Raw genomic sequence first — 14,248 nt, forward strand, 5'->3', positions numbered from 1 at the left:
TTCAAATTTTTCAAATATATATTACCTAAAATTTGACATTTTAACCATTTTTAAGTGTACAATTCAGTGGCATTAATTACATTCACAATGTTGTGCTACCAACACCACCATCCAGTACCAAAACTTTTTCTTCACCCAAAACAGAAACCCTTTACCCATCAAGCAATAACTCCCTTAACTCCCCATCCCCCCTGCTCCAGCTCCTGATAACCTCTACTTCCTACCGCTATGAGTTTGTTTATTCTAGATATTTCATATAAGTGAAAACATACAATATTTGTCCTTTTTGTGTCTGGTTTATTTCATTTAGCATAATATTTTCAAGATTCATCCACATTGTAGCATGTATCAGAACTGTGTTCCTTTTTGTGGCTGAATAGTATTCTTTTGTATAGATATATCACATTTCGTTTGCTACAAATAGCCTTTTGATAAACATGGAAAATGTACAAGCTCACTGACAAAGGAATAGAAATCCAGAAAATGGGATTTCACTGTTGGCTCAGCAGATTTGCAAAGACTACAATTATGATAACATCCTGTGTTGTTCAGAGGGTGAGGAAACAGGCACTCAAACATATGCTGATTATGATAACATAAATTAATACAAACTCATTGGAGGTCAGTTTTAGTGCACGTATTTTTGGACCCAATGATTCCATTTCTAAGTAATTTTCCATTCTTTCACAGATGCATACCTATTTAAAGACATAATATGAGCAAAGCTGTTTATTGCAGTAATGTATGAAAAAGTTTAAAAAATGCTAATAATTTAAGTGATCATTAGTAGGGAACCTTATACATAATATATTAATAAAATGGATTACTCTGTGGTGGATGTAAGAGATGGGAAAGATAGTAAAGCATAAATATGGAAATATGTCCAAAATATATTAAGTGAAAATGCAAAATATTGTATCTAATAACTAATTTCATAGAATTGGTGTTTTTTTTTTTTAATGTATCTCTCTATATTTAACAGAAAAGATCATTTACCCAATATGTCCTGGGCCAGAATTGTTCTGGATATTTCTAAATTTTTACAACTTCGAGCACTTAAAAAAATTTTTTTTATAAAAAACGTGGAGAAACATTTTATGACGTAACTATGGTACATGGGACATGTATTAGCTAGGTATCTATTTGGCTGCTGTAATAAAAGCTAAAAATAACAGTGGTGTAAACTCTCATCAGATGTTCCAAATGTTAGTTCAGCACTGATGATGATAATTCTGTGATTGGGGATTCAGGGTTTCTCTATTCCCTACTAATGATCACTTTACTGATAGGTAGCATTTGCTGGTTTCTGTGGTCTAAATACTCCCACCATGGCCAATTTCAACCAACCTGAAGCCCCTCCCTGAAGGAGGGATTGAGAAGAGAGGCACATAGTCCACCTTTGGCAAGACGTTTGGAGCAGGTTCCAGCACACGACTGGGTTCATCTAGCCATCTCTACCACAGGAAAGGATAGAAGATGTTAAGAAAAACATTAGGTTTATAAAGTATAAAATGATGTCTTGAAAAGTCTTTTACTCTGTGTGTGTGTGTGTGTGTGTCCAGACACACAACTGAGAAGCACCATAGCCTAACACTATGTCACACTCATTCTTCAGTTATTGAAACAATGCGATATTGTTTAATGGATAATCATCTTAAAAATCTTTTAAAAACTATTCTACTATTAGGAAACTTGCTATTATATACTCTTGAACAAATGATTACCTATGTACATATACTCATATACATGCTTGTATAGGCATAGAAGATTTCTGGAGGGAAAACAGAAAATTGATAAAAGCAAGTTTACTGTGAGTCATGGGATTGGTAGTTGAGAAATGGTATTTGGGGAAAATGACTTTTTATTACTTCCTCCTGTAATGTGTGAATCCTATATAGTCAATATGTATTTTTATTAATTTTTTAAAACCAGTTCAACGTTTTAAAATTCAATTCACATTAGTGGTCTAAATATTCCCACCATGGCCAACTAAGTGGAGGGTGTATTTTTGTTTGTTTGTGTTTTTGTTATTTGGTTTTTTTTTGGCCTTAGACTTGAACCTGATATCCAAAACTAGGACAAAAGAAAGTTACATGCCCCCATCAATAATTGTAATTGAGTTCACACACCTCCTTCAGGGTTTATTAATTGGCATAGAACTAACTAGTCCTGCTGCCCCACATAGCCTATCACCTCTCTCCCAATTGTGAGTCGTCTACTTAGTAGATAATTGAGTGGCTTTGCCCTGCTGTCTTTCTCAGGGAAGGGGGCCTGGCTGGCGATGGGGTTGAAGAGATGCTTCTCTCCCTCTAAAACCAAGGGAGGGCCCTCAAAGATTAGGGATTGTCCATAAGAACAAGGGATTGGTATCTCATTCCCTGCTAAATGTTTGCTGAGCTTCAGAATCTGTGATCTCACCCCGGTGCTGCCATCAGAGTGGAAGAGAGCATGGGAAGTGACTTCTTGGGAAGATGTATGTGTTCCTTGGAGTTGGGGAGATATACGTAAATTATGATGAGGTTCTTATGTATTTATAGAGAGAGCTACACGTACACATACACCCACTGCTGAATTTATTGGTTTTTAATTTAGAAACATATAATTTCTTTGTTTCTAAACCATCCTCCCACTTCCATGTAAGAAGTTCAGGGTGTCCTTTATATTAGTCTAGTGAAGAATGCTTATATCTAGTTCTATAATTTTATTTTTAAAGAGTTTTATATGTAATAGCTACTTTTTAAAACAAGGGAATACATACTGATTTTGAAAGGCAAAAGGGATTTTTGCCATGTGTCTGAAATTTGGAGGGGAAAGGAGAGATAAGATATGATGGGATCCTTCCTGAGTGTTTAAATTTTGAATTCAAGAATCAACAATTTTTAGAAGAGTAATTAAACAATGCCTGCGATCTCCTCCCAAGTGAAGAATACATGGTGTCTTAATTACCTGATTGCTCTGACAAGTATCACACAATGGGTTGGCTTAAACAACAGGAATTTACTGGCTCATGGTTTTGAGGCTAGAAGAATTGCTTTCTCCCTGAAGACTGTGGTGTTCTGGTGCTGGTTTGCTGGAGATCCATTGGGTTCCTTGGTTTTCTTGTCACATGTCAATGTCCCCTCCTTTCTTTTCCAGTACCCACTGACTTCCTGTTTCTGGCTCTTCCTCATGGCTTTCTCTTTAAAAAACCTCTAGTAATAGGATTAAGACCCATTCTTATTCAGTGGGCCACACCTTAACTAAAATAACATCTTCAAGAGATCCTGTTTACAGTGGGTACATACCCACAGGAACACAGATTAAGATTAAGAACATGCATAAATTCGGGTATGTTCTGGTTTTTTAATGCTGCCATTATGCAAAATACCAGAAATGGATTGTCTTTTATAAAGGGGGTTTATTTGGTTACAAAGTTATAGTCTTATGGCCATGCAAATGTCCAAACAAAAGTATCAACAGTAGGGTACCTTCACTGATGAACACCAATGGCATCTGGAAAACTGCTGTTAGCTGGGAAGGCACGTGGCTGGTGTCTGATTGCTCCTAGGTTGGGTTTCAAACTGGCATTCTCCAAATTGTCTCTCTAAGCTGCAGCTGTGAGCTCCTTCTGTCTGAGCTCTTATATAGGACTCCAATGATTAAATCAAGACCCATACTGACTGGACGGGGCCACACCTCCATGGAAATATCTAATCAAAGGTATTACCCACAGTTGGGTGGGTCACATCTCCATGGAAGCAACCTAATCCAAAGATTCCAACCTAATCAACATAATACGTCTGCCCCCACAAGATTGCAGTAAAGAGCATGGCATTTGGGGGGACATAATACATCCAAACTGGCACAGGGTACATAATTCAACCTATCACGGTTGGCTTAAAAAAATCTCTATGCTTTGTTGCTAAAAATACCTTTATATATTGTTAATTTTCTTGGGGTATGGTAGGAACATGTTGGAAGCAATGTAGTTATTTTAGATTATTTGTTTTTCTTACTCCTCTGTTTGGACATGGTTTATTAATTTTCTTGGGGTATGGTAGGAACATATTGGAAGCAAAGTAGTTATTTTAGGTTATTTGTTTTCCTTAATCCATTGCTTTGTTTGAAATGTTGGGTTTTTTTAGGTTGTTGTTTGCCTGTTTGTTTTTAATTTTTTGATAAACAAAGTTAAAAAATTGAAAAAAAATCAGTAGAAAAATGGGAGTAAAAACTAAATGACAAATAGGGTGGGATGGGGGGATGGTTTGGGTATTCTCTTTTCACTTTTATTTTTTATTCTTATTCTGATTCTTTCTAATGTAAGGAAAATGTTCAGAAATAGATTGTGGTGATGAACGCATAACTATATGATCATACTGTGAACAGTTGATTGTATACCATGGATGACTGTATGGTTTGTGAATATATTTCAATAAAACTGAATTTAAAAAAAAATAAAATAAAAAAAAATAAAACCTAAAAAAAAAAAAAATACCTTTATATAGTGATGATAAAATTTGACCATTTTGAGTCCATACTTAAATTCTTTTTAATACTCTTTAAATACTGAAAACTGTTCTTATTTTTATCAGCCAGTTATAAGATTATTTGGGGGATTGGAAAATCTCCCTATGCACACCTCCAAATATTGAATATATAATGGAAAAGTTTGGCAGATTTGACCACATTGATTTTTTTCAAAATTTGTATACAACTAACAAAAAAATTGAAAAGTGAATTAACTGGAAAATGCAGAATCTGTAACAAAGGATTAACAGACAATAAAATCTTTTAAAATCATTAAAAACTAGTATTTCTGAAAAATTAGAGCCAAGGGCAGTTTAAGAAACTACACACAGCAAATCTACCCATATGAAAATCATCACTGCTATTGGGAATCAATAAAAGGACTTTACTGACCTATCAAATTGACAGATTTGTTTTCATTGTTTTGGCTTTAATGTTAATACCCAATGTCAGCATGGTTTGGGGGAGATGGGTACCTCTACACCCCACTAGCGAGCTCATAAATTATTATTATTATTTGGTAGCATGTGTCAAAAACCTTTTTGCCTTTTATTGCCTCATTTCCACTCAGTGGAGTTTATCATAAGGAAATCAGGCAAATGTTCAATGAAGTATATGCATCAAAATTTAGAAACAACTTAAGTCTCCAAGTCTGAGGGATTGGTCTGTGGATTATTACATTCATAGATGATGCAGAAGAATATTAAATGATATGGATAGTTGCTTTTACAATATATTGTTTTAAAGAGATTTAAAAAACTATCATATTACCTAAGTTTTGTTTAAAAAGTTTTAGCCATATAAGGAAACAAAAATTGGAATATATACCTAAATATTTACTGTGTTTTTCTATGAACTGGTGACATTAGAAGTGGTGGTTTTAATTTTCTTCTCATTGTTCCTGATTCTATTTTTTTTGTATTTTCTATGTGAATGTATTTCTCTTTTATGAGTTTTTTACTTTCATTTTTTAAAGGCACAGTCTCTTTATGGTTTGTTGCTTTATAGTCTGTGACAAGACATAAGATATATACTCTGTTCCAATACTGCTCTCCATAATAGCTTAATTCTTAAAACAATCTCCATTTCAGAGCCCATTTGGGTTTCCACCCGCCCCCCATTCAGTGAGGATGTTTTACTATTTTATCTTAACTTTCATTTGAATACCTTTGAAGTTCCTTTAAAAAATCACAAAGTTAAAATTAATAATATATGCATTTTCTGACAAAAAGGGGGGTAGTAAGTAGAAGATGTGAATTCTATTAGTGTTAAATCGCATTAGCATGTGTCCTTCCTAAAGTGGTATCAGCATGCTCATTTTTAGATTTCAGTATCTGAAATGAAGGTGGCCTCTAACTGCTTATCTGTCTGCTGTACTCATAAGTAGATCCATCTTCTCACAGCTTCTTCTGGTACTTCGCTAATTTATCAGAAAGTCCAGGTGTTATGAAATCCAAATACCTATGTCATTCCTGGGCCTAGCTGAGCTTATTCCTTTTTTCTCTTTTTAGGTATCTGGCATAATTTTGTCCTTGCCCTTTTGGGTATTTTAGCTCTTGTTCTCCTGCCGGTAATTCTCTTGCCATTTTACTACACTGGAGTCGGGGTGCTAATCACCGAAGTTGCTGAGGTAAATAATGGTTTACCTGGGTATTCTTTCACCAGACTTCGTGCCATAATACTTATCATATTATGTCAGGAACTATTACTCAGGTTATCCTGTTGTATAGAATACTCAGTTTCTTCTGAAGAAATTACTGTGATCTTTTCAAATCTAACAGAGAATGGCATGGACCATATTGGCCTTTAAAAACTACCATGAAAATTGTTCTTGTTCTGAGTTACAAAGATAGTATCAAAATTTTCTCTCTGTAGTTTGTTGTTAAAATGTGTTGTTTATCTTCATTGTTTATGTTTATATCTCTGATTTTGAGTCAAAAGTATTTACTCCTAAGAAGTAGGAAAAGATGAAGCCTGGGCTAGCCAACCAGAGCATTTAGTAGGAGTTTGTTGTGTTTTCAACTCTATTTCACTCCCTTAGACAAAAACTACCATGATGGCATCAAGGCTATTATTCAGACATTGGGAAGATGAAAATTACCTTTGTGAGCAATTGGTTTACATGATTCATTGTGCTGACAGTATTGTCTGAACATTTGAGATTGTGTTTATATAGGGGCTTTTCTTATAGAGGAAATAGAAAAGTGAAGGCATTCTGGTGACTCCTTTTAACAAAAAAAAATTAATTATCAGTTTGGGGGAAACTTTGTATCATTTTAATGTTAAAGTTGGCAAGTGGCTTTTTTATTCATTTGCCAAAAACTCAAAATCTTAGAAAATTGGGGAAAGTAAATATAATTGTTAGGTTTTATTTTTTTAATTTTCTAAGACTATACATCTTGGATTCAAAGCCATTGTAATGGAATTATTTTCTCTATTAATCAAAATATTCTACTTAATTAACTCAGTTTCTTTAAATATTATTTACTCAGATTAATCGTAGCTTGTCTTCACACATTGTCTCCTTTGGTTTTGTCCTCTTCCCAAGGACTCACCTGCCATTGGACCCAGAGGCCTTTTTGTGGGAGACCTTGTCACCCATCTGCAGGATTGTCCTGTTACTAGTGTGCAAGATTGGAATGAATGTCTAGATAACATCGCATATGAGCCCCAAATTGGTTACTGTATAAGTGCATCAACTTTACAGCAGTTAAGCTTCCCAGTTAGAGGTGTGTATATTTCCTCACTGTAATATAATGCTTCAAGTGCCAATACTTGCCATTCACCAATCCTTAGAACATGTCTGTGTATTTGTTTTGTTCTAATCTTTTTAAAGCATATCAGTAAAGTAATAATAGCCCTAAACTAGTAGATATTCTCTTTGGTAAGTTGGATACTAATATTTATGTGCCCTTTATTATATACATTGTTGTTGAACTTCTAACTAATTTCACAATATCCTATTTGACTTTCGGAACTCTAGTATCAATTATAATTCTTTCTGCTTTCAAAAAACATTAAATCAGCACTCAAGCTAACCATAACCAATTAACTAAATTCAGTGATTAAATATCCCCTAATGTAATTTTATCTTATGTGTTTGTGTTTGTGTGTGTGTGTGTATGAAATCTTAATCTATACAATTCTTGTTTGCATAAGCTTATATCAAGCAGGTAAATGACTAATAGCTAACAACCAAATAGATAAAATCAAAGCCTAAGTACTCCATATTTATATATTGTTAGCCCAACACAGGCATGCAGTAAGGAAAGATTAAATGAAATAAAAGGAACTTGGCAAACGCAAACCCCACCTGAGATTTAGAAAAGACTCCCATAGTTCTTCTGACTGAAATATCCCTAAACTTAAACAGTTCTAGTGGTAGTTATGTGGATGATGGCATGTCCAAAGCCTCTTGTGGTAGAGTTACTTTATGTGGCAGGCATCCAGAGGAAGTCATCTTGGCATCCAAAAGTATCCCCTGAAGTTATGTATGTTGCTCTGTGTAGCAGGTGGCAGGGTTGTGAGGCAAATTTCTTCTCAAAACCTGGCAAACTTATTTTGAGTTCTTTCAGCTTAGAAAAATCAGCCTCCCAACTGTTTATACAAAATTGTGGGAGCCCAATTTATTGAAAGTGTTTGAAAATACAAACTATGCTCACAGATTGTATCTTTAAGTCAAGAAAATACCCTGGATACTTGCCCATATCTACTGACGTGAAGAAATATGATTAATAATAGGACTATCCTAGTTTGCCAGTCTGCTAGGACAAACACTACACAATGGGATGGCTTAAACAACAGGAATTTATTGGCTCATGGTTTCAAAGGCTAGAAGCCTTGTTTCCTCCAGGACTCAGTAGTGTTCTGGCTGGCTTGCTGGCAGTCCTAGGGGTTCCTTGGCTTTCCTATCACATGGAGATGTCCTCTCCTTTCACTTCCAGATTCCCCCTGACATCCCGCTCCCAGCTCCTCCCTGTGGCTTTCTCTGACCCTGGCTTCCCATTTCTTCTCTTTATAAAGCCTCCATTACCTGGGTTAAGGCCCACCCTACTTGAGTTGACCACACCTTAACTAAAAATAATGTCTTCAAAAGGTCCTTTTACGATGAGTTGACACCCACAGGAATGCAAATTAAGATTAAGAACATGTCTATATCAGGGTGCATAATTCAATCTACCACAATAATCAAAAATAATTTCACTAAAGTACTATGTGTGACAAAGTGGTAAGAACTATTTATTAAAATTAAAAAAAAATTTTTCAAATGTAATCTTCCATGTGTAAACCATTTTTAAATCTATTTTTTAGCAACTTTTTTGAGATGTAATTCACATACCATCCAATTTGCACATTTAAATTGTATAATTCAATGTTTTTTAGTATACTCTCAGATTTGTACAACTTAACCATGACCACAATCTACTTTTAGAACATTTTTGTTCCCCTCAAAAGAAACTTGATACCTATTAATAATCACTCTCCATTTTTCTCTGCCCTCTCTCAGCCTTTAATCTACTTTCTGTCTCTATAGGTTGGTCTTCTCTGGACAGTCCATGTTCGTGTTTGTGGTGGTTTGAAGCTGTATTTAACCCAGAAAAGCACGTTCTTAAATCTAATCCATTCCGATGGGTGTAAACCCATTGTAGGTAGGACCTTATGATGAGATTACTTCAGTTAAGGTGTGTCCCACCTCAGTCAGGATGGATCTTAATCCTATTACTGGAGTCCTATATAAAGACTGAAATTCAGACAGGGAGAGTAAAAGCCATGGAAGTAAGAAGCTAAGATCAATGAAACCCGAAAGAGAAGGGAGAGACCAGCATATGCTACCATGTGCCTTGTTGTGTGACAGAAGAGCCAAGGATTGCCAGCAGCCGGTATTCAGGAAGAAAGCATTGCCTCAATGATGCCTTGATTTGGACATTTTCCCAGCTTCAAAACTGTGAGCGAATACATTCCCATTGTTTAACCTGATCCATTTCATGGTATTTGCTTTGAACAGCCTAGGAAACTAAAACAATGCTTTTTTTTAATTTATTTTTTTATTGTGGTAACATATATAACACATAACATTTGCCATCTTAACCATTTTTAAGTGTACAATTCAGTGGCATTAATTACATTTACAGTGTTGTACTGCTAGCACCGCCATCCATTACCAAAACTTTATCATCACCCCAACCTGAAACTCTGTATCCATTAAGCAGTAACTCCATATTTCCTCTCTCTCTAGCCCCTGGTAGCCTCTAATATACTTTCTGTCTCTATGCATTTGCTTATTCTGGATATTTCATGTAAGTGGAATTGTACAGTAGTTGTCCTTTTGTGTCTGGCTTATTTCACTTAGCATAGTGTTTTCAAAGTTCATCCATTTTGCAGCATGTATCTGAACTTCATTCTTTTTCAGAGCTGAATAATATTCCATTGTGTGGATAAACATTTTGTTTATCTGTTTACCTGTCAGTGGACACTCGGGTTGTTTCCACCTTTTGGCTATTGTGAATAATGCTGCTGTGAACATTTATGTACAAATATCTGTTTGAGTCCTTAATTTCCATTCTTTTGGGTGTATACCTAGGAGTGGAATTGTCAAGATATATGGTAATTATATATTTAACTTTTTAAGGAACCACCAAACTGTTTCCCACCAGTTACACCATTTTACATTCCTACCAGCAATGTGTGACATTCTAATTTCTAAGAAACCTTTCCCTCAAGGAGCTTACAATATAGTCAAAGAAACAGACCATACCCAAATTATTACAGTACAAGGTTAAATTTAAGTAATGAGAGGCAATATTGGGAGTTGTAGGAGGTAATGATAGTCACTCTTGACTGAGAAATGAAGGTGGGTTTCATAGCATCAGTCCTGGAGCTGGGCCTCAACAGTGAGTTTAATTTCAAGAGGTCAAGGTAGAGATGAAAATCAGAACCATAGGCTAGAAGGTAGACAGGGAACTGCTAGCAATGACATTTAGCAAGAGAATAGTCTAAGAGAAGGTGGCAAAAAAAAAAAAGTGGAAGTCTTTCTGTTTTAAACTGTGGCATTTGGACTTTATTTGGGAGCAGTGCAGAGTGTTTGGAAATTTCAGATTAGAGAAGCTACATACTTAGTTATACACTGGAAGATTAATCTTCCAAGGCAGTCAGTATGTAGGACAAGTTGGCATATAATAGCTGGGTGGTGAGCAAACAAACTGTTAGGAATCTGTTCAGATGGATTAGGTGAGAAGGAATTTGAGTCTGCACTCAAGTGAGAAAAGAGGAAATAGATAAGGAGAATAGTAAAAGGAGGTAAATATTTGTGGGGCTTGGCAACTGATCAAAGAGAACACTGAGGGTTTTAGTCTGGATTGATTAAAAAAAAAATCCTAAACAAATGTTTACCTTAGTAAAAAAAAAAAATCCTAAACAAATGTTTACCTTAGACTTTACCATTAGAACTGATGAGTGATTATAGGCATCGATATGCCTGTGCCATTAGATGCTCACAGTTTGCTTTCATATTTTAAATTAAATTATTAAATTTAAATCGAATTATTTGGCTCCCCCCCAAACTAAATGCCCATTCAGTTTTATAATAAGAAAGCAAAATAAAACTACCTACCCAACTAGCCAATGCAGAAGAAAGGCTGTTGTATCGGTCAGTTTGCTTTGCCTCCGTTTATTCCAGGCACCAAATTCCTCACTTTGTATTGGCCAAGGAGAAATAGCAATACTGTGTGGCTAGGGGAGACCCAGAAAAACCCATACCAAATGTCTTCCTCAAATTATCTAGTAAAAACAAACAAGCAAACAAAAATCTTTGGCCGAAATACAAAATCCTTAAAAAATTACATTGCATGTCAACTAACATTTTCACACCAGTGCTCCTGAAGACCCTCTTGTAATAGAAGAGCTTCTTGTAGATAGGGAAATGGGATAGCTTTGTTCTTAAGTCTGTCTTCAGCACATCTGAGTATGGCAGTAGGCATATAAGATTCTAAGTTTAATTGATCCTTCTCACACATCACCTTATACTTTACAAGTTTGTCATGTTGGTAACCTTCCAAAACAAATAGGTGAAATCACTTTTTGTCCCATGCATAGTGCAGATTTAGCTTCTTTATTCGACCCCAGAACAAGTGAAGCAGTCCACCAAAGAGCTTTTTCTCCCCTCGTTAATCAAGTTTGTTTTAACCTTTTAAAGTTATTAAAACTTGAAACTTTTAAAGTAGAATCAATCAGAAGGCAAAGGTGTAATGAAAATAATCTTCCAACACTTCTCATGTAAATTCAAACTTCAAAAAGATTCCTTTTGTGGAGTACAAAGGGTCTTTGCTGTTTACAAGGTTATTTCTGAGTAGCAAAGATTGTCTCCCCCTCCCCATGTTTTCAGTACTTCCTGTATTCCCCCTTTCAATCTTGGCTGCTACAAATAGAAAGCACAAGATCTTTTTTTCTTAAGTCTATAGTGGAAACCTTAGCAGAAGACATTAACCACCAAAGAACTTTTAAAAATAATTAAATAATGGAAAGAAACAGTTGCCCTGTTACTGTAATCTTCCAAAAATGATAACCAGATTACTGGATGGCAGGCAAATATGTGCACATCTGTGGGGACAAAATGGGTTGCCCTGATTCTGTGGGAAAGCCCCAAGGTAAGCCTGGGGGTGGGATAAGAATTTGGATACCATAGGAATATCCTTAGTGATAAGAGTTTCTTAGGTATCCTCTGGCCTACTCTATCTGCTAACATCAATCTGCTGGAGTTCAGAAATAATGTTGGATTGTTGGCATATTGTCACGTAATAATGGCTCGTTGAATATTTGTGCTTGGCCTTCTGGAATTATTGTGAAACCTACTGAGACCCTGGAACTCCAGCCATATGGGTGGGTGCAACTAACCTAGGGTAAGTGTTGCTTCTTGATTTAGAATCGAATGTGTCCCTCTTATTTTAATGTAAACTCAAACTCTGCAGCTAATAGCCATCAATCTGAACTCTGAATTACACAGTTGTTTCCAAATTCATACACCATTTTACTTACTCTTTTGGTCTTGAAAACAATTTTTTTTATTACAAATGTATTTCTATGGTAGGGATTCAAACTGACTAACTTTATTTCTTTTTAGTGTACAAACGGCTGGATGGTTCTACTGAATGTTGTAACAATCACAGCCTCACGGATTTGTGCTTTTCCTACAGAAATAATTTTAATAAGCGTTTGGTAAGTTGTCCCTGAAGCAGTCTTGCTTGTCTGATATAATTATTACAAAATAAGCGAATAAAACTAAAATGGAATCTATTAGAATGTCTCCCTTTTGCCCTATTTACTTTATATCATTCTATTAAAATCTCTACATTTCAGATGTCATCACTCAATCTGAGAATCTTTAAAAATTTATAGTGATAATATTTGGCCAAAGTGGAATACTTGAATCGAATTTGTAGGCACAGATAAATGACACTTCTTTTCTATGAATTTCATTCTTAATATACTAGAGGATATGATAGCTATTAAAGGAATATAACTTGGATTTTTCTTGTTAATAATTCATTTTTTAATATTGACTAATTAGCATTTTGTTTATAGCACACATGTCTACCTGCCCGGAAAGCCATTGAAGCCACTCAAGTTTGTAGAACCAATAAAGATTGTAAAAAAGGCTCAAGTTCAAGTTTCTGTATAGTACCTTCTTTGGAAACTCATACTCGCTTAATAAAAGTGAAGCACCCGCCTCAAATTGATATGTTGTATGTAGGACATCCACTGTACCTTCACTACACAGGTGGGTATTATTGTGGTGGACCCTGAGAAAATCATTAAGATCACATATATTCTCAGTGTGAAAGAATGGCTTTCATTTCTTACAGATTTGATCACTTAAATCTTGTTAACTTGTTCTTGGGCATTAAATGAAATTGATATGGTCGGAAAGAAATCTAAGTTTATAAAGCAAGATGCAGCTGAATCCCATGCCTGCCTATGGTGTGACACATTTTTCCTTTACTACCATTTATGGATGATCAAATGGATGATCTCTGAGAGTTTAATAAGTTTATCTGAGCTCCCTAAAACAGTGGCAAGGGCAGCATACCTCCAGAGAATGCCAGGATGCATGGGATATGACTATAAAGTAATTTATGCATAACACTTGAATTTTATATGAATATACTTTCAGAGCTGGGCCACTGTAATTGTTTTAATAGTGACAACATGATTGGACTAAGTATATAGCTTTTCCATATGGCACAGGTCATATAGTCTTAATTCATTTTTTTGTACATGATTTTTTTGTTACCTGTTCTTCATAGCAGCTTTGTTGAGATATAATTCATATTCCATACAGTTTTCTGATGTAAAGTATACAATTCAATGGTTTTTAGTATAGTCACTGAGTTGTACAACCATCACTGCAATCAATTTTAGTTTTGTTTTTTTTTACCCCAAAAAGAAATCCTGCACCCATTAGTAGTCACTCCTCAATTCCCACCAACTCCCCACCCTAGGCAACCACTAATCCACTTTTTCTATATATATAAATTTGCCTCTTCTGGACATTTCATATAAATAGAATCATACAATGTATGGTCTTCTGTGACTGGCTTCTTTAATTTAGCATAATGTTTTCAAGGTTCATCTATGTTGTTGCATGTGTCAGAACTTCATTTCTTTTTATTGCTGAATAATATTCCATTATGTGGATATACCACATTTTATTTATCCATTCATCAGTTGATGGGAATTTGGGTTTTAT

The 14,248-nt window shown here is 35.2% G+C and overlaps 1 protein-coding gene across 3 annotated transcripts in view; it reads left to right on the forward strand.

The window, feature by feature from the left end:
• Positions 1–14,248, forward strand: part of MBTPS2 (membrane bound transcription factor peptidase, site 2) — a 46,813-nt gene that overhangs the window by 27,033 nt on the left and 5,532 nt on the right. Inside the window, exons 6-9 of one of the 3 annotated variants that reach the window (XM_037821442.1) lie at positions 6,018–6,136; positions 7,055–7,235; positions 12,623–12,717; positions 13,084–13,279. In XM_037821442.1, the coding sequence (XP_037677370.1) occupies positions 6,018–6,136; positions 7,055–7,235; positions 12,623–12,717; positions 13,084–13,279 (591 nt within the window). The remainder of the gene's footprint in view (positions 1–6,017; positions 6,137–7,054; positions 7,236–12,622; positions 12,718–13,083; positions 13,280–14,248) is intronic. The other 2 variants (XM_037821443.1, XM_037821445.1) reach the window with 2 other exon arrangements.

Source organism: Choloepus didactylus, chromosome X, assembly GCF_015220235.1.
Source record: "Choloepus didactylus isolate mChoDid1 chromosome X, mChoDid1.pri, whole genome shotgun sequence".
Classification (NCBI taxonomy): Eukaryota; Metazoa; Chordata; class Mammalia; order Pilosa; family Megalonychidae; genus Choloepus; species Choloepus didactylus.